Here is a 22,223-nt window from a genome sequence, read left to right as displayed (position 1 = left end):
TGGACTTTTTCCCGTCACATGTGTGAGTTTTCGAATTGTAATAACTCTCTTTTTCCTTCCTGTTTCTATTTTTGAAATACAGTTTGTATCGTTAAAAGAACATGTTAAATTAAGATTGTTTGGATTTCTTTAAGTGAAACAGAGTTGAACAAAAATATTGTTTTTAAGGATTTTAACTGAAGCTTAATTCGAATCTGATGACTTGGTATTAAATTAATGCTGATTGGTATTTATTAAGTCTTGGTGCTTTAGTTTCACGTAAGCAACCAAAAAGTATGTGTCATTTTATGTAAAAAGCTGATCGTAATTGTACATTCAAATGTTTCAGGTATAGTCTATCAGATTTAATTCAGTTTAAAGTGAGCACAGATTATAATTGATAATGCATATAATTTCATCTTTTGTGCTAATTGAAAATACTCATAACTTGCATTATTGATAACTATGATTAACTTTAAAGAGATTTTTGCCAGAAATATGCTCTACTGGTGTTTTGCAAACCTTGCATTACGCGTATTTTTTTACACCTTAGCGCTTTAGAAACTGATGTCAGAGTAATACAAAAACATCAATTGGACATCTCTTTCATTTTTTAAGTAGCCCGTGCAACGCCGGGCACGCAGCTAGTCGACGGATAATTTATTTCTGATATGAATTCCCAAAATAATTTCAAGCAAATTTTGAGGGATCTTTATACATCTTGATTTAGTTACATGGCACTAAGTTATGTAACAAAAGCTAATACTAATGCAACAACTCCAACATGGGTCAAAATTTTTATTTTGTTTTGGTGCCTCAAAATGTTTTTTTCTTTTCATATTTCTAATTGAGTAAAATGAAATTGTTTACAACTTGTTACATAAATTATTTTGTAAATAAACATTTGATGTGAAGTCACATATAAAAAAAAAGGATCAGATGTTTGATTCTGCATGACTCAAATTAAATCCTATAACACGGAATAACTGTTTTAAAAATCTCACACACATATTAAACAAACAACGTAATTAACTCACAGGACCAAGACTATCTTCATCAGGCACATCAGGTAACGTAACTTTAGGTTCAGAAAAAGCCGGTGGAGGGCTGAATTTTTTCACTTCATTTTCTTGATTTGCAGAACTACTACTTTTTTTACTGAGTCCTCGGGGCAAAGGAGCAGTTGTGTCTACCACAAGATACACCTGCATCCCAAAGCAATAAATATTTGCAACACTGACCATTTCGCCTTTTGCAATTTGAGCAGGAGAAGCATACAATCTAAAGAAAATAAAACAAGTCCATTCATTTCAAATAGCACTTTTTATGTTTTCTGTTTACTCAGACATTGTATTTGGGCAATTTCAAGGGTAACTGACTGACATTTTTAAAACAACACAATACATATCTTGTAATATTCAAAGCAAAGCATACATTGTAAAAACAATCTTTTCCTGTGGAATATTGTATTTTTCAGGCTGAGTTCAATGGTACAATTAAATTCTCAAAATAAATTTTGGACGATTTTAAAACAATTGTTAAAAACATGGTAACTGTCTGACATACTTGTTTTTAAATGTCAGTCATTAACCATGTTTTTAATAAAGATTTCTAAATCATCCAAAATGTATTTTGAGAATTCAACTATACCATCAAATTCAACTAAAGAAATACAATATTCCAAAGCTAAAGATAATTTGCAGAACATATATTTTGCATCAAAAATGTCAGGCAGTTAGCCGCGGAATTGCCCATTTATAGTTATGATCAATTTTGATTTATATTAAACTATAACCCTTAAGAAGTTTTTCAATGCTCTACCCGAAACCATTCAAAAAGAAGACTTTCATGTATGTTTAAAGATTAAAAACTTATTTCTTTAAAACTATCATTTAACTTGCTCATCATTAAATTTTTTGATCTTATCTTGTAATCAATATATTTTTTTTAAATTAGGTTTTATAGTTTCTTAGAAGCATTCATGTAGCTCAACTTTATTGATTCAAAATATATTAACATTTGCACAAAGTAAATAAAAGCAATTATTTTATTTTAAATAATTATCTGTTTTAAAATTATCTTCAATAGCTTGAGCTCCCTTCAGCTGTACCAGATGATGTTTATTTTGTAATTTTTATCTGGAAAAGCACTTTGGAAAGGGAGGATAAATAGCATTCCAATAGGAGGGCTGCCATGCGGTACACTGTAAAATTTTGGAAACGTTTCTTGATATATCGGAAACGTTTCCGAAATAGTAAAAATCCTTCATCCAATAGCAAAGTTCTCATTATTTGGAAAGCTTTTTGTTATTTCAAAAAATCTAGAAGCGGAAGTGCTGACGCAGTGCTTCGGAACATATTTTATCCTTCTAACACGGGCGCCAGTGAGTCGGAAATAACGAGAACTATTTTTTCTTTATCTATGGCTGCTGCAGTCAGCAACTGTTTAGCATTGGATTGCTTGTTATTTCATGTCTAGAGAGTAGTAAAATGTGTCGAAACTAATTTTACGCCTTTGCATTTTGGACTGCCCTTGATTTTTTTAGACGATGTATGCAGCTATTAAGTTAGTTGAACGATTTGCTTTTTTACAATTTCCAGTGTGACCATGATTAGACATACATTGTGTGTTCAAGCGTGAACAGTTTAAACACCCGTGTTTATACTCAGGGCCGGATTTAAGGGAGGGCAGGCGGGGCTACTGTCCCGGGGCCTCCACAACAAAGGGGCCAACACAATAAATTTTTTTCAAAATATCCTAACTTTCACAGGTTAGCAAATTTTACTTTTTTTTCTCCCCTATAAATTATAATAATAATAATTTAAAAAAATAAATAGCAGTAACTTCAGGATGTATTTACTATTAAAGTTCTGATCGAAAATATCAGATGCATATATTTATATATCAAAATATTCAGATATATCTCAAAGTACCGGATATTTTCGAAAATATGATGATCTTTCCGAACCCTGATTAGGGGCCTCCACTCCTTCGTTGCCCCAGGGCCTCTACACTTCCAAATCCGGCCCTGTTTACTTCATGAAACGAAACCCTTTGGATTACTTATCCAGTTGTAATGGAGGTACTTAGATTTTATCCCGCTGATGTTCACTTGTAAGTATTAATGAATATTTTAAAACATGTTGTTATATACATTTATATTTTTATTGATTTGCATTTGATGAGGCTCCACTTGTAACTGTTTTTGGGTTTACCGAATTAATTTAGAGTTATCCTACATACCTATGTGCGCAGTGTACTATTTGAAACTGATTAATTACGCAACCAATTGAAACTGATTAATTACGCAAAAGAAATAAGATTTATATTTGAAAAGCAATCACAGAAAAGTTATTCCGAAACACTCGAAAACGGTTTGGATATACATACAGTGGTTCAAAAAAAAATATATCAATTGTTTAATTCATTAAAAATATGGTAATGCAAATGTTTTCTAATATTGTAATATGCTTCACAAAAAAATGTGCCAGTATTATTTATCTTTTTTTAATTATAATTTATTCATTCATTTGAACCATTAGAAAATGACCCAGTTATCTATTGGTAAGCAACATAGTTATGCAATTAATTCATCTGCTTATTCATTTTGTTAAATGTGGTTAACAATAAAAAATTGCTTGACATTAGTTGTTCCGTAAATAACATTTCCTTCGTGGATATACTAGTTTAATGTGGGACAGTCAGGAGGAATGAGTCTGTGGCAAAAATGGAACAGCTGCATTTACATGCCGAGATAAAAAGTAATACTATTTCATGTCATTGTTTTAAGTGATCATTTTTTAAATACTATGTTATTAATATGCAATGTACATATGGGGAGAAGACAAGGGGTGTTCTCCACGCAGACTGCCATTGACGTTTTCAAGGGGTTGCTTTTTTTTAAGGGGGGGGGTTGTGTGCTTTATAACATTTTATGGGTGCACCATCACTCTTATGGAGTGGGGGGGGGGATTCTCGTATATATGAAATGGAATAATCATGCAAGAGAATTCAATGTTTTAATAAATAAAATATATAATGCATTTCGCGCACACTGTAAAAATAAAATCAGTAATCTATTTTGATTAAGTATTTATATTTGTGATGAACTGGAAAAGGGCAAGAACAGAAGAATCAACCCAAATGGTTCCAGCAGGGGGACTTGGTGTCATATTTAAAGTCATCAATTTCTCTGTTGGTACTTTTTGGTACAGTTTGTTCGTCAGAGAAATTGATTTGAGGTGAACGAATTCCGGAACGCAAAGTGTAGGTAAGTTTTGTCAAATTTTATTCGAAAATAAAAGCTATCAAGTTTGTTGTAAGATATGTTTTTAAGTTCCGCATTAAAAATACAATATGTTGATAATTTTGTCTTGAAAATATTGAGAGAAAAACTGAAGTTTAAGATCGTTTAACAAACAATCCCACTTTTGAGAAAAAAACCCCCTCCCCTTCCCCGACGATTTGTGATTAGGAATGAAACTACTATATTATTTCATAAATTTTCAAAAATTTATAACTGTGCATATGTTATGCTGTTAACCATGCTATTTGTCATTAGAAATTCAGAAAAAAAAATCCACGAATGATTCTAAAATTGCTTGTTTTATTGCTCTTAGATATGAAAGAATTGAAACTGATATGGTATGCAATACAATAGTAAAGAATTATATTTTTAAAAAAATCACGGAAAGAGTATTCCGAAATTCTCGGAAACGTTTTTGAAAATTGTTTGGAGAATTCTGAAATACTCGGAAACGTTTTTGAATCTTTCATGAACCACAGCTGCACAGAATACTCAGAAACATTTCTGAAAATTACCGAAAGAAGATTCCGAAATACTCAGAAACATTTCTGAAAATTACAGAAAAAGAATTCCAAAATACTCAGAAACGTTTCTGGAAATTACAGAAAGAGAATTCCGAAATACTCAGACACGTTTCTGGACATTACAGAAAGAGAATTCCGAAATACTCAGAAACTTTTTTGAAAATTTCATGAACCACAGCTGCACGATATACTCAGAAACGTTTCCGGATTTTTTTTACAGTGTAGTGTACTGAATAAGAGAAAACCAAGAAAACTTAGTTTTGATCAGGGTACCCGATAGAGCGTGAGAAGTGGGAAAATCGTGTACTTTTAAAAGAAATTTCATTTGAAAAATATTTGCTGGACTTTTTCGCAATTTGGTCATGTCTGTTGAATTGAATAATAAGATTTAAAAAAAAAAACCCTCAATTTTTAAAAACTTCACTCAAATTTCAACAGAGGTTGAGATTTTCTCAACCTTGTTTTTTCCTCTAATCGGAATCCTGGTTCCTATCATGCAGCTCAATAAAGGTTTGGCAACATGTCACAATAAACACTTTACTTCCCCCTTAAAGAAAAGACTGCAACACGTGGGTTAAAATCTAGAGCATTTGGGTTCCCAACTCTATGTGCTAACAACGCTGAGCTATAACCTGGGCTTTCTTAATCAAAATTGTTATTTTATTTTCTAAAAAAAACTGTCTGTCAAAACTTTTTAAAAAGGAGTAAACTACATACGCCAAAATTTCTTTCGGATGCAATATCACGTCTCTTCTTCCACTGCATGAATCAACAAAATTATCTCTGTCCTCTGAAAATTATTTCAAAAAGGTAATTCATTAATGAATTTGAAAGGGGATAGGCTCAATACATATCAGTCTTAATGATGCTTACCCTCTCCATGAGACGATGCTGATTTACGACTAGAAATGGAGGAAGTGGGTGAGCCGGAAAAGGGGACATCAGGTGTTTTCACTTGGATTATAGGTGAATCGGGTCCTATTCGTTCGATTTCCGTCATTAGGGGACTGTTACTAACGCCTGTGGGAAATGAATAGTCACAAGAGAAAAATGTTTTTGATTATATGAACACTAAAAAAAAGAGCAAACAGTATTAAGAATACTTTTGAAATAAAACTCTTTGTTGAATTACTAAAAAACGATCTAAATAAAAAAAATTTGTTTTTTTAGTTTTTCCAGTTAATATTTTAATATTTTCAACATATTTTTTTTGGGGGGGGGGGATACTTGGTGCTTAGGTTGCAACAAAGACTACGAACCGTCTTGTGCTGAACGTAAAGTACTCTATATACACAACAGGTGCAACTTGTTTGCAAATATCGAAAAATGGAACAAACCAATGAAATGACTTGACAATAATGTTTCATTTTACACACTCTCAGAACTTTTGTGCTAGTCTTTCAGTGGAATACAAAATATATCCACCTGAGAATTAAGGAAAAAAATATTCATATTAGTTGGCATAAACATTATTTTTTTAACAAATGTGCATTATTACATTAAGAATCATTTTTGGGGGAAAGAAAATGGGATAACATTTCATCATATGAAATGCTAATTAATTTATCATAAAATAGGTGCATGAAATAAGTACTTCAGGTGTCACCTATCCTAACAAAAAATTAAAAAGAAACAAGGGTGTGCTTGCATTTTTATACAAGTTGCCCATAATTAGTCTTATCTGTAGCCGCATATTCATTTTTCTTTGTAATATTTAATTAATAAACATGAATAAAATAGTTTGTGTACATCATCATTTAGTTTATGCTGCTTCTCCCCTCTCCCATTATTTATTTTAACTCTCAGAACCCCACAGATGTGCCAAAGTGAAGATAGATTATCTATTGGAGTAGAGATAGATTATCTGAATACCAATCGATAGAAACAGCGGTTAACAGAAAGTGTTTCAGTTGACAAAATCTATTCTACTTTTCTGCTATGCCACAAAACATAGCAATACAAAGGCTATAAGTTAAAAGGTAAGGCATGAAAGAGAAAAGTTGGAAAATCCAAATTTGCATCCAGTGAAAAGTATTTGCAAGCGGCATTATCAGACTATGCCAATAAACTATATGAGTAATTTGTAAGCTGTATGATACAAAAAGTATTTACAGTTTGCATTTAATATCCATTTCTAAGTTGCTTATCGCTCCTACAACACTGGTATTATTGAGTTCATAGCAAACAACACAACATTTGTACAACTGTTTTTCACAACAGTGCTCTACTGAACATGTCATAGTCAAAGAGATGAAGAAAGAAATATAACACTTAAATTATTTTCTAATATTTTAAAGACATACAATTTGATCCATACCAATTTTAATTATTTCTGAAACTGATGTATCACTAATCTCTCCATCACTGTACTTCCTATCAGTACTTTTGGATTTGAATTTTTTCGTAGAACTAGATGACAAATTCTGCTCCTTCTCAGATGGCACAAGGACTTGCCTGCTACCCCCAAAAATAAACAGCATTTTCTGCAGTGGCAGCAATTGTAAATGTATCTCCACACTGCACAATCTAAAAAGGAAATGTGCATATTTATATATGAATTGTAACAAACATTGTTAATTATTTATGATTAATTTATATTTGAAAAAGTAAAAACAGAACAAAATGAAGAATCATAATAAAATAATCCTGCCATGCTAAGCACAGATGTGGTAACTGCACATTTTATCAAAATTGAGTTAGTGTCACCAGGTGGTCGTTATTAATTTAATTTGCCTAAATCTCAAGTTTTTTGGCAATTTGTGAATGTGAAATATTTAAAAAAGCTTAAAGAAAAAACTCCTAACTGCACATTTTGCTAAGGCAATTTGAACGTAAGTAACAAACACTAAGCCTTTAAAGTGGTATCTACGTAGTTACCACTTTTTTCCATAGTAATATGTAGATACGACTTTTATACCGCAGTAAAGCAGAATATTTAATAATGTAGCAGTCTATTGTAACAGAGTTAGTTTACTAAAATTAGTTTCCCGTTGAATAGTTGATATAGTTCAAAAAAAAAAAACTAGTTCAACTTTTCATAAATATTCAAGTAAATATTCAGCTTTTTTTACTTAAATTTTTATTTAAAATGCAAATTCTTAAAAATGAGATGCATGTTAAATATTCAAGTCTAATTCTTTCATGCAAGAAAAAAAATGCATTTCATTCTACGTCCAATATTGTATTTTTATTTAAGTATGGTCTGTTGTCAAAATTATCTTCATGCTGGGTAAAAATGAATCTTGAAAATAAAACATTATAAATGATAGCATCAACACACATTTTTTGAACATAAAGAACAGAAAACTATTATTGGTTTACAGTTTTAAATGTCTAAAATTTTGAAAATGGTATTTTTCAGAAGGAAGATTCTGTTTGATTTGTATTAACAAAATGAAGCGGCTGCGAAGTCCAAGCAAAACTGATGCTATCAGTTTTATTTAATGATACTTTAAGCGCATTTTACTAAGCTATTTTTGACGCATCTATGCAAATACCCCTAAAAATGCCTAGTAATAGTCACTTACGGTGAAATTAACCTTGTTGTTTAAAAGCTTTTGAAGAGAAAATTTGTCGTAACTGCATTCATTAATTTTAAGTTAAGATATTTACAAAAATAAGTTCTTATGTAGATTAGATAAGTTATTAATGAAACAACTGCCACAAGTTGAACATTTAATTAAGTCACAAATCAAAGAAACAAGTTGTAAAACTTTAATAATATTTTTCTTATTTTGAGCTCCACTTCATATATCACTTTTGCGCTTAGCACGGCAGAATAGTAATGTTGAAAATTTATAAGATGTTCTGTAAGAGCCACTTTTTTGAAATTGCGTCCTTTTTTTTTAACTCAAAGTGCCGAGAAATATTTTATTTTGAAAAAAAAAACATTGAAATCAATATAACTATATGTGTGAGCATATGTAATATATTTTTACCAAATTAGTTTATAAAGACTGAATTTTGATCTTAGGTGGAAAAGATTTTACCAATTATTTATTTATTTTTTGTACATTTTACAAGATCATTAATTTACTGTTTGAGGTGGCAATTAACAAATGATTTTTAATAGCCATTATGTCTATTTAGTCTCACTGTGACTGGTGGTAACCACTAATCTTGCCCTTTGATGCTTAACATATCTTAACAATAAATGTTGAAGAATTAAAAGTTATGTCACTAAAAATGATGACATTACTTCTCTATACACAGTGGTCACATATAGTTTCTTTTCCTCCTTAGTTCAAAGAAATGAATAAATCTTACTGTTACGGTTTTGTCAGCCATGGATTTTACCACAGCTGGTGCAGAGTGACTCTTCAGGTTCCCCCTTCCAAGCTGTCCACTCTTGTTTCCACCAAAAGTTATCAATTTGCAAGGCTCCACTAAAACAGCTGTGTGAGCTGCTCCCATAGATACAGAGATGACTTTCTGCCTTAGCCAAGCTACCTTTGTAGGAATGGTCTGCTTTTCAACTTCTGTCTAAGCAAATATAATTTTTTATGTGAGTAATATGTACCAACGGCCTTTAAGCATATTAATAAGAAATATTTATTTTGAGACATATAAAAACAATTTAATTAAACTCATGAGCAGCATTTAAAAAATGAAACAATGTCAGAAGTAAAATATTTGTAACTCCTTTTGTTAAAATTACCCAATCTATATGCATGACTGTGACATTTTCACACATATATTTGACATTTATTCCCGAAATTTTGACCTTTGGCTTTTAGTTTTAATATATATAAGTACAAGAAACCATTGAAGTAAAGTGGTTCACTGGTAACCCTTCATGCTTCTACGCCACAGACAAGGGTTCAATTCCTGGGTTGGGCACGGTCAACTCAGCCTGTCATCTTTCAGTGGATTGATAAAATGAGTACTAAGCGTGCTTGGGAATTAAACCCTAGGGGTTCTGCATTCAGCTGACCATATGACCAGAGCATCTGCCTTGTGCCCCAGAGCCCTTGGCCTCTTAAACTGAGATGCTTACAGTAGACTTAATAGAGTAATATTTTTTCTTTACTAATAATAAAGCTGAAAGTCTCTCCGTCTGGATCTCTCTCTGTCTGTCTGAATCTCTGTGACGTGCATAGTGCCTAGACTATTGGGCCAATTTTTGTGAAATCTGGCACAGAATTAGTTTGTAGCATAGAGGTGTGCACCTCAAAGCGATTTTTTGAAAATTTGATATTGTTCTTTTTCTATTTCAATTTTAAGAACATTTTCCCAAGTAAAATTATCATGAGATGGACTAGTAAATTACCAAGCTATCATAACATGAAACTGTTTGTTTCATGTTATGATAGCTTGGTATTCATCATATCATAACATGAAACTGGATCTGTAACATGGTCAAGGCAATTGGCCAGAAATTCACCATACATTATTTGTAAATATACAGGCAAACCAAAAGACCTTTTATTTTTCTACTACGGACAAAGCCGTGTGGGTGCTACTAGTATATATATATATGTACATGAGTTAGTGTAAAAAATGTACATTTACAGTATGTGCCCAATTTTTTTTCAATGATAAAACTTTTATGTGAGCCTCACATAAATTTGTAGTGCAAAGTAGAAAAACTTTAAATGAATAGGGAGATGGGGAAATTTTGTTGATTTTCAATTTTTTGATAAAAGATCTAATATGGCAACCTTTGCCTGAAACTCACCTCTTACTCTAACATTCATAAATAATAAACTTTTTGGTGCTGGTGGAAAGTTTTGGCAATTTTTCAAGTTAGTGAAGATCCCCTTCCCGGCTCTAGTTATAGAATGGTTTTTCCTCTGTAGCTAGAAAGTTATTTAAAAACCAACATTTTTTGGAGGCTTTTGATAATGGGAAGAAAATCTTGCCAAGTTGAAAATCTAAAATTTGTAGCCAATACACAAGGGGTTCTCACATCTGAATGATAATTATGAGGTGATTAAATCTGATATACTACATATTTGAACGACATTTTATCTTTTTAACTGCTACAGTTTATGTTTGAACATTTTATCCTTTTGAGTTCACTATTTTTCAATTTTATATGTTACATTTTATATTTGTACATTTTCTCCTTTTGAGTTTTAATATTTTTACAATTTTTCAGTTTTACATTTCATATTTGTACATTTTACCTTTTCTTTTTTTTACTAGTTACATTTTACATTTTTATAGCTTACTTTTCATATTTTACCTCGTTGCATTGTTATATACAGAAAAATTTTGATTATCGGTGGTTGGAGTATCCACAGGTCTTTTTAAAAAAATTTTCTTCAATGGTGGTGACTTATGATTATGTTATTATTTATTTTTAGCTTTTTCATATATTTTTATATTTTTTACAATCAATGTTATTGATTTTAGCAATAACTTTCTATATGTGTGAGTTTTATTCCTATATTTTAGCTATTGTATACACCAGTATTGTTTTTACCTATAATTCGGATTATCCGCAGTTTCGCTTATCTGCGGTTACCGTGCCACCCTATTCCGGGGATAATCGGGAGTTTATTGTATTATTCTCTCTTCATGTGTGCCGAGTGCACAATCTATGTGCACTCTAACTCCAGTCAATAAATTCCTATGTTCAAGTGCTACTGCTAAAAGTTACACAATTGAATGTTAATCTGTTAAGCATAGAGCACAAATTTTACAAAACCTCATTTTACGAAGTCTCTCAGCATTTATTTGGGGATGTGAGGGAAAAAAATATTCTTTGTTGTTTTTAAGTAAATACAAATGGATAGATTTCAAAAGGTATAATTACAGTAATTTCTACCTTAGCAATGAACTGCTTCATTTGCATTAGGAAGCCTTTTTGCTCATTCAATCCAAGTTTATTGGAATCATTTAGTCCACAAGCATACAAAGAACCTCTTTCAGTAATAAACATAGTTCCATCATATCCACAATAGGATCTCACAACTTTTACATCGTTTGGTAAAAGTATTTCACAAGGAGAACAGCTGAGAATAAGAAAGAAAAAAAAAAATAAAACATACACAGAATGCTGAAATTGAAACAAGTTTACAAATCATTACTGTCAAAATTATTTTCAAGGTTTATAAGCCACAGTCTATTCAGGTGTTTCAGGCTACGGTTTTATCTCACAAATCTCAATTTTCTTCGAAAGGCAAATGAGCATAATGTGTCTGGTCATAAACTTTCTTTTGGAGTTTGATCCAACTCCTCATTTGATAGCAATAATCTGAGATTTGATCGCTCATCCTCTTTGATCTTGCTGGGATATTTGTTTGCTGCCTTCTGAAGCATAGGAAACTAGGTTTATTAATTTTTAATGCACAAAAAGAATTAGGGCTAGATTTTTCTTGGATAGTCTCAGACTTGTCAGGCAGAAACATCATGAATTAAGCCCCAAAATCAATTTTGTAATTGATATCAGTTATGAAAGCCTCAAACCTTATACTCGTGAACTATTTGTATTGATAAAAATTTCCTAAGCTGACTTACTAGCTTAAAAATAATAATTAGTAAAAAGTAACAAAAATATACGATGAATAATGTTCCTACCCAGGCCTGGATTCAGGGAAGGGCAGGGGGGGCTACTGCCCCGGGGCCTCCACAACAAAGGGGCCCCCACAATAAAATTTTTACAAAATATCCTAACTTTCACGGGTCAGGGGACGTATTTACAATTAAAGTGCTGATCGAAAATATCGGATATTTACATATATATCAAAATATTTCGGATATATATCAAAGTATCGGGTATTTTCGAAAATATGATGATCTTTTCAAACCCTGATTAGGGGTCTCCACTTCTTCGTTGCCTCGGGGCCTCCACACTTCCAAATCCAGCCCTGTTCCTACCCAGAATTATAAATATTTGTTCAACGCTACTTGAAACTAAACTTTAAAAAAAAATCACTTTAAAATTATAAAAAACATAACTATAATTATCCATTGATATAACAGGTTCTTAAAGACATTATACATTTAAGTACAGGGGCAGAGTGAAATATGACATTGAGACAGTATCCAATTATAAAGTAAGAAATAACAACGTCAAAAAGCGCAAATTGCAAATTACTGCAGTATTCTGCAGTTTGTGCTTTTTGATGTTGTGATTTCTTACTTTACTTTTCAGCACAAAGGTATTTATTTATCTTAGTATCCAACTATATTTGAAGAATAAAGCAAAATCTTTTCACAGCTCTATATGAAGCAAAGATTTTTTTTGCACATTACCATAAATTACTAAAATGGATTCAAAAAATCTCTTTTGTTACTAATATATTTCATTAAAAGTTTCTAATCACTCAAATGCTCACCTAGTTTAAAGCAAATTATTTTACCTTCCCAGTTAGTGACCAAAATAGAGGTTAATGAATTGTTTAAACTCTTTTCTAAAAGTAGGGGATACTAACAAGAAAAAACAATAATAGTTTTTTTACTACTGAATTGATTTAATCTGCAAAAAGTTCAGAGCCAAAGGTCGCTGAGTTTTACAATAAGACCAACTTCTTATATCATAGTTTTTTAAAACACAATCAAGGCATTTGACTAATTAACATGCAAATACTAAGTCTTATTTTTCCCAGAATCATTTCAGTAACACCTTTTTTCCTCTTTGGTATTATGAGACTATTGGAAAAAGTTTTTCTTGGACAAAAAATTTGTACAACTAAATTATTATGGGGATAAGTACAGTAAAACCTGTCTACAACAATATTGTTGAGACCTAAAAAATATTGTTGCAGACAGGTTATTATTATAGACAGTTTCATTATTTATATTGACATTTTGCTGGGACCAAGGAAAATATTTTTACAGACAGGTTTATTGTTATAGACAGTATTGCTATACACAGGTTTCACTGTAATAGGAACGTAAATGAGCAATATTACCAATCTTCTTCTCTGCCAGTACCAAGCCTACCACTTGAACCACATCCCCAGGCAAAAGCTTCCCCAGCACTGCCAATAACGACCACATGATATGGACCACAACTTACATCACAGACATCCACACTGAAAGAAACAATGCTTAGTTAATGGAGAACACAGCTACAAACTTTTATTGCTCTTAACGAATGAAAGTACATTGAAGCACCATTTATATGTTTCTCTTTTATACGTTTTTATCAATTATACAGTTTTTAAATTGGTCCTTGCAGTCTAATGCATATTAACCTATACCCATCATATTTTTTTTATATATATATATATATACGCATTTTTCATTCAGTCCCTTTAAAACATATAAATGGTGCTTCACTGTATATGTATCCAGCAAACCTGAGAAGTTTTTCAATCAGTTTGGGCTTGATGCACATATTCCAGTCGCCATGACCTAGACATCCATGGGCGCCATTACCACATGTCATCAGGATGCCGTTGTCACTAGAAAAGACACTGAAACCTTCCCCGGCACAAATCCTAAAAAACATTTTATGAAAATGAAATTTAAATAATTTCAAAATTTGACATGGGTAAAAAATAAAACTGAATTTTATTGCAAAAACATAAAGTTAATGACATACAAGTCATACACAATTCTCATTTCGGTAAACTTTTGAGAACTGCAAGATAATCTGACTGAATTAAAAAATTGCCAGAACTTGACACAAATGCCCAATGATTTGCTGTAGTTAAATGTTACCAAAATGTGTTGGTAAATTGAGGTTGCCATTATTGAATGTTTATCACCAAATGTAAATTTAACAAGATATTTTCTCAGCTAACAAACATCTATATATTTTCTTTGTAAATAGTGCTTTAAATAGCAACTCCCTATCTAATCACATTTAATAAAATTACAATATGATGTATCAAGGCTTGCTGATCATTACTTTAAGAGAAGACTCTGGTGCCAGCTATGGGTACAAATCCCCCTCCTGCATTAAATAATCACTATTACAAACCTTCAACAACCTCATTACTTTGTCAGGCAGATTCTTCATGTTCAAATTTATTAAATATAGTTACAAAAGAAATGCAGCTCAAAAATGACCTCAAATATATGTATGTATAAATGCATATATGCAATCAAAGACATATTTTTATCAGTTTTTTGAAACATGTTGATTTATAGATCTTGTTTAACAATAAATGGCGTAAGATGGAAGAAAAGCCTAGTGAACAATGTTGTTCATCAAATTCTGCTTTAGTGTAGCAAAATACATTGGAAAGGTATGGCTATCTATGTGACAAAATTATTGTTGAAAAGATTAATTGATTTAATGTACAATGAAATGACATCTTTTCAACGAAAAGATGGAAATAGTATAATATGCACCAATCTATAAACTACTTCAAATTTTGCTGATTTAATTAAAATTTTAGGTATTAAGCTTTTTTTCCTTTTGGTTTTTCAAGTCAAAGAGGAAATTTTAATTCAAAAGATTACTGCATACTAAAAGAAAATTCAGTAAAAATAGTAAAAAAAAAAAAAAAAAGAATCATTTCATGAAATCTTGTATTAATTTCCCCTCAAAACATGCTTACCTGGTAATATTTTTTCCTTTCAGTGTCTCTACGCAAAATGGTTTATCTCTCCATGTTTCTAATTTTCCATGGCCTAGTTGGCCTTTCCTTCCATCACCCCAAGTATACACTAAGAGCTCTGATGTAAGTACAATCATATGAGTTGAACTTAAGCAGACCTGAAAAAGATACAAAGAGCTGCTTAAGAGATAAGATCTGAAATTGCTTCTAAGTTTTCAAACAAGCGTTTTCTTTACATGAAATACACCACCAGCTCAGTCAATTCCAGCCAAGGACTGCAGTTTCGTCCTTATTAGCACTCATCAGCCCAGCATAGGAGCGACTGAGCTGGAGGTGGAAAACCTCTTAAGGAAGACAAGAGTGCCAAACAAACTGGTAGCTAATACAGAATTAGCACTGACCAGGCGAGTGACCGAAATATTAGTATCTGTATTAGCTACCAGTTTGTTTGGCACTCTTGGCTTCCTTAAGAGGTTTTAAACCTTCGGCTCAGTAACTCCTATGCCGGGCTGATGAGTGCTAATAAGCACGAAACTGCAGTTCTCGGCTGGAATTGACTTAGCTGGCGGTGTATTTCATGTATTTCTGCCTTAGCCCTGGCTATAGGGCGGTAACTTACTGAATAAGCATTTTATTTATTTCTTAACAAAAAGTTACCAAGAATGAGTGATAGTGAAATTTCACCAAATGTAAGTGTGGCAATTAAAAGTCAGTTGTGATCATAGCTAGATAATACGTGCGCATGTGTGCATGTCATGCGCGGATACATTTGATGCTATGCAGATGCATTTGCTGTAGATATGTGCATTGACTGAAAATTGTTGATCATATCCTGAAAATTGTTAATCATATCCATATTGAACACTGATTATCTTTAACATTTGAAGATAAATTAATGAAAAATGTTGAAAGCAAAAAGCATTTTGTTACTAAACATGTTACTTACCAACAGAATGTTGATTTTCATTCCTGCAAATAGTTTTGAGCTACGTGCGCAGATACTTTATATTTTTTTTTTACTACGGTTATGATAACTCTAATTTGCCAACACACCTCTCAATTTCATGTGATAAGAGCTACAATTTTTTCCACAATATCTGGCTGTTTAAGACACCATTAAGGATTTTGTTATATGAAGTAGAAAACCTCATAACTGCAATTAGTTTTTGTCATAATTATAATTAGTCACACCTAATTAGGGTATAGTTAGTATAAAGCCCCTGATTTGGATGATCAGAGATTTTTAAAACGTAATGTAATTATGCATTTTGAATGTAGTTTGATTTTTTTTTCAACAAAATTCAATAAATATTTATCTTTTGCCCTCTCCTGGAATAGTTTGAACTGACGGGATGATTGCTATATTTTAGTGTAGCTAACATGATTATCATTTGTTTGTAATCAAAACAGGATATTTTTTAAAAAATCATTTGACAGGTACTATTATTTTTTTGTGAGTAAGTAATGTTTTTAAACAAGTTTTTTTTTCCGTAACTTTAAATCAAAATACAACTAGTATTCATGTCCATTTCCCAGATTACAGCTATAAAAACCATGCTTGATGATATGGTCATAATGCCCAAAAAAAACACCATTCTGTTGGTTTTGCCAATGAGTTCGATGATTTTTCAATTCGGTTGGATTTTGCCGACAGAAATTGAAATAATCAAAGGAAATATTTTTTAAAGTGAAACATTACCTCTTTAATTTTACTTCGTGGAGGAAGTGGTATTGGTGAGAGAGATATGTCTGCTTGATGCATTGTCACATCATATAAGACTGATCTGGAAAGGAAATGACATGTTGAAAATTATTTTCTATAATTAAACTGCTGTTATTTATTATTCTAAGCGGTAGCGAATTTTAGAATCTAAGGCACCCAGGCCCTTCCCAAAGGGATTAAATTGATTTAACTATCTTTGAGACCCTAACTTTGAGAGGGTACCCCCCTGGTGCCCTCTCAAAAAACTATTTCTGTATCTGTTCCTGATTCTACTCAAAAGAAAACTTAAATTGTAAAATAACACAAAAACAGGAAAAAAATATAAAAAATAAAAAATCATGCTGTTTCAAAAGCATAGGGAATTTATTGACCGTGAATTTCTAATAAGAGTGCATGATAGTAAAACTTTTATTACAATGACAGCAGAAAGACGTGCTGTTAATAATGCTTTCATGTGAATGGTGGCATCAGAAGTGGCAACTAATGGCTTAAAAAAATTTCTTTTACACAAAATCCTTTATTTTAATCCTTTATTTATATCCCTTTTAAACAACCCCCACTCATTTCTGTCTTAGTTACATTTGATTTAAGCATCAAAACAGGCATCAAATGGTGATTAAAAAATTAATGCACAGCAAAACCCTGGTTTACTTAACTGGGATCAAGTAGAATTCAGGTTACATGAAGTAGTTAACTGAACTTAAATAAACAAAAATCCTGGAGATACAAAATGCATATAAAATCATAAATAAAGTATTGTGTGCTGCACTGAAAGAGAACAAGTCTAAAGGAAGAGTCAGCTGAAATATCAGAGGTAAACTCAACTTTTAATTGATTCTGAAATGACCAACCTCCCAGTCTAAATGTATCTACACTGCTCTTTCATCCCTTCAACAGGGAGTGCTTTCAGCTAAGGTTAGGTCTTAGTATCAAGCAGTTTGATAGCTCTCCACAGGGTGCATTATTAGTGGTTTTGTTTATTCTGTCCGGGCCGGATTTCAAGGAAGGCAGGCGGGGCTACTGCCCCGGGGCCTTCACAATAAAGGGGCACCCACAATAAAATTTTTACAAAATATCCTAACTTTCATGGGTCAGGGGATGTATTTACTATTAAAATGCTGATCGAAAATATCGGATATATACATATATATCAAAATATTCAGATATATATCAAAGTATCGGATATTTTCGAAAATATGATGATCTTTTCAAACCCTGATTAGGATTAGGGAACCCTGATTTAGGAGGATTTGTAAAGGGAACATATATATATCTACACACACGTATATTCTTTGTTTTATTGATATAGATTGGAATATATACCTGGTTCTTGGAGATCCGAGTAACAAATGGGCAAATACAAAAATATACGTTTTAATAAAAATGAATAAAAAAATTAGGACTACAGTATTAACACATATTATGAGCAAAACTGATAATTTTATGTAGACTGCTGAATTGTGAACCTTAAGCTATTTGAGAACTCTATAGGGTGGTTTTGAGTTGCACTTTGCAGAGCAGTTCAATATCACAGTAAAAAAATTCTTAGCATAAAAATAATTACTGGTATTTCATTGATATTACTAACCTTTTTCAATAAATTTCTTTCTTTTTTTTATTTTTTAATTATAATAATTTATTTATAAGTACAATGTAGAATTTTCACAATAAGTATATCTAATGCCCTCTCTCTCAGGCACTCATGTTAATAACACTGAAAGTTTACAACACAACTAAAAATACCTATAGATTTACTAAGAATATAAATCAACTGTCAAAAATGGTATTTCTTACCTTGGTTCTAATGCACTGCTGAAACAAAAAGAAAAATAGTATCAATGAATGAAAAATGTTTTTAAAGATTATGTTTTATACACTTTCCACAAAATCTCAAATTTTGAAAATAAAATAAAATAAAATACATGCTTTTTTCCAACTGCAGGCTGTCCTTGGTAATTGAAGTCCATGGAAATTTCAGCATCATCATCGTAATATGCTATGCTTTTGTCCTCGTATATGTCAAGCAACTAAAAAAGAAAAAGGATGTAAGTGGCAAAATTAAAAATTTGGAGATAACCAGTACACATGGTAGGTGAACCTCTTCTCTGCCTTTGGGCTAGAGATGGTACAGTAGAAGACCATTATAACGCACACCTTGGGACCAAAGCTTTTGCGTTATATAGGTCGTTTCTCAAATTTTGAAACTAATGTTCAGAATGTATCTATATTAGCACTTCAGAATGGGTTTTATCTGCAATGAGTAGTAAAGCACTAATTATAGAATTAGTTATTCACAAATAAACATGTCTCACAATCAAAAGAAAGTGATATATCTTGCACTTCTGGTAGCTTCATGGCTTGCATAACAGCTGCATTTTAAGAGCCATCTGGTATTTTCTTTTCACTGTGCATACTAATTTTCATTTAAAAGCTTTGAAATATGATGGGAAGATGAAAAACTGTTTCAAAATTTAATTTGCCTAACCTTTTTTATGTTTGCAAGGCAAAACAGAGGGATTTTTAAACTTCAAAACCTATTGTTTACTTCTGAAAAGTTGTGCAGTTTATAAAGAATTGAGTTATATGGGTTGGCGTTATAATGGTATTCTACTGTACTAGTAGTCCTGGTAGTTGCTGCTATACAGCATGATTTAGAAAAAAAATTCACTGAAAGTCTACCTAGGATGTTATCTTTAAATGTGTTTCACTCAAAACTTGAAAAAGTCCACTTACATCCCTTTGCTTCTCACTGCCTCATTTGTCATTGGCTTATTTGCAGTTTTATTCCTTTTTAATAATAATGGATTAAAGGTGGCAAACACTTGTACTACAGTAGAATCTTGATTATCCATTTGCCGATTAACTACCTTTATGATACATTTTTTTTTTTTTTGGAATATTTATAAACAAGTACATTTACTATTAATTTTATCAAATATAAACAGATGGCAATATGTACAAGATAAAAAGCAAAATGATTTGAAGGCAAATCAAAAAGTCTTTGCACCTATTTTTTTTAAGCCAAAATATGGCTGGGAATACAAAACGAATATATACATTCCCAGCAGTGACAGTTCCTTTAATGGTACCAGCCGTATCTGCTTTTTGCTCGGAAGAGCGGAGCTGCTATCAGTCATTTAAGATGACAGTATGTCTTCAGAAGTCCACAGCTTATGAGTAGCGACGTGTTATTCGTTTTCTATGGAGCAAGGGACAAACGCAACTAGCAATTCGTGGGGAAATGCTCCCCACGCATGGGAAAAGTGTCTCTCTTGGAGACTGACTTGAAGATACACAAGGGGCGTTTGTCTCTTTTGCTCCATAGAAAATGAATAACACTTCATTGCTCATAAGCTATGGACGTCTGAAGACGGACCTTCATCTTAAATGACTGACAGCAGCTCCGCTCTTTCGCGCAAAAAGCAGATACGGCTGGTATGGTTAAAGGAACTGTCACTGCTGGGAATGTACATATTTGTTCTGTACTCCTAGCCATATTTTGGCTTAAAAAAATAGGCGCAAAGACTTTTTGATTTGCCTTTGTATTATACAATGTTTGAGTTATTCAACGGAATAAAAGAAGTATTTTGTTTCGGCATCATTTGGATTGAAAAACATGGCATACTTTTCTTTGTTCCTCTTTTTTGCAGCAAAAAGTTGATTCATATAGTTATTATGGTTAGAACTAGAATTTCATTTCAAAAATCAATTTATAAATTGAAAATAACCATCATGCATAAAACTGAAAACCTATTTACTGGAGGTAACTTGTGATGTAAAATTTCGGTTGCTGTGGGCCGCAAATCAGGATCTCTTTGCAAGAGTTCTCGAATAAGTTGTTTGAATCCAGGGGAATAATTCCCTTTCACTGGAGCAAATTGACCCTAGAACAATCAATTATTAATTATTGCTAATTGGTTTTAAAAACAAAGAAAAACATTTGTTTTCACTAATGTCTAAAGCAGAGCACAATTGAAGGCAGACTTGTCATTTTAACACATCTCGAGGAGAGTGAAGTGGAGGACAGAGAATGTAAAATCAATATACACATAGGCAGATTAACAGGGGGTGCGCCATACCCCCAACATTTTTAGTTGGATTTAAAAAAAAATTAAATCAAGTACATTTCAACAGGAAACACAGTTTGGAAAAAAAAACTTATATTTTCCCAGATACAATGTAACTTAATTTACTTGAAAGCACTTCCCCTCCCCCCCCCAAAAAACCCCAATTATATGAGGTTCATTGTGTGACCTGTGGATGTCTCCACACATTACCAGTGCAAGAGAAGCATAAATGTGCTATGTATTAAGAATAAGAGTATTTTTATCCATTTAAAGAAAAAAAACATAAATAATTACATACATAAAATAAACACATTTAGTAAATTATACTGTGCGGCAAAAAAAAACCCCTTCAAAATGCTTCTGACATTTCGTCGACTGATTCTTACGTAAAATGACCCCCTGAATATGAATATGACCTCTGTTTTCCCACTATAAATACCAATTTTTTTTAAAGCCCCCCCCCCCCCCCCGCCCCAAGTTTTTTTCAATTTTCCTTAGTTTTAGAGCAACTTTTTTTCTTTTTTTTTTTGGAGGTGAAAGGAGCTTTATATTAACTGCTAACATAGTTTTGGTGGGCAAGAGAGGTTCAAAGTTCAAAATCATGGACACCGATCACAAAATGGGGTTAAAACTATAAGAAACATCAAGAAACAAAGAGGTATAAGTGCCAAAAGGTAGATTCTGTGTTAAATGAAAGTGAAGTACAGTAGACATAAATTAATTTCATGTCCTGTTCATAAAGAGGAGCTGGCTATGATAGTCTTTTTGCAGTCATTAAGAATTTTTCTCTGTAATTCTTTGCAGAGCATTAACGCATCCATGTCCACTTGTGTCATTTCCATGATAGAATCTTCCTTCACTAACAAATCAGAAAGATCATTTCTATTGTTTAGAAATGGCTCAAAATTTTCAATATGAACGTTTTTGGTTGTGCGTCACTGACATCGGTATCCTCGTTGGTTTTGTCCCTCTTTGTCACTCCTAAAAGCTCTTCTTCCAGTGAGTTCTGAACTGTGTGAGTTTAATAACTTTACTTCTGGCAAGAGCTCTAGAATCAATTGCATAACGTGTCTCCAGTGGCCCGAGCTTGATTATTAGCATGCCAAAATGCAGTTTATTTCGTGTAATCTGCAATCTTTAGGAGTTTGGATTTTGAAAAAGAGG

The 22,223-nt window shown here is 32.2% G+C and overlaps 1 protein-coding gene across 1 annotated transcript in view; it reads right to left on the bottom strand.

The window, feature by feature from the left end:
• Positions 1-22,223, bottom strand: part of LOC129223246 (serine/threonine-protein kinase Nek8-like) — a 56,193-nt gene that overhangs the window by 10,768 nt on the left and 23,202 nt on the right. Inside the window, 14 exon segments of the mRNA XM_054857811.1 lie at positions 1,017-1,260; positions 5,527-5,599; positions 5,683-5,829; positions 7,127-7,271; positions 7,273-7,335; positions 9,076-9,291; positions 11,582-11,768; positions 13,671-13,793; positions 14,061-14,201; positions 15,270-15,427; positions 16,969-17,053; positions 18,459-18,475; positions 18,915-19,019; positions 20,751-20,876. Of these exon segments, the coding sequence (XP_054713786.1) occupies positions 1,017-1,260; positions 5,527-5,599; positions 5,683-5,829; positions 7,127-7,271; positions 7,273-7,335; positions 9,076-9,291; positions 11,582-11,768; positions 13,671-13,793; positions 14,061-14,201; positions 15,270-15,427; positions 16,969-17,053; positions 18,459-18,475; positions 18,915-19,019; positions 20,751-20,876 (1,830 nt within the window).

Source organism: Uloborus diversus, chromosome 5 (genome assembly GCF_026930045.1).
Source record: "Uloborus diversus isolate 005 chromosome 5, Udiv.v.3.1, whole genome shotgun sequence".
NCBI classification, from domain to species: Eukaryota; Metazoa; Arthropoda; class Arachnida; order Araneae; family Uloboridae; genus Uloborus; species Uloborus diversus.
Note: the sequence above shows the minus strand (reverse complement) of the source record. Positions and strands in the feature narration are given on the sequence as shown.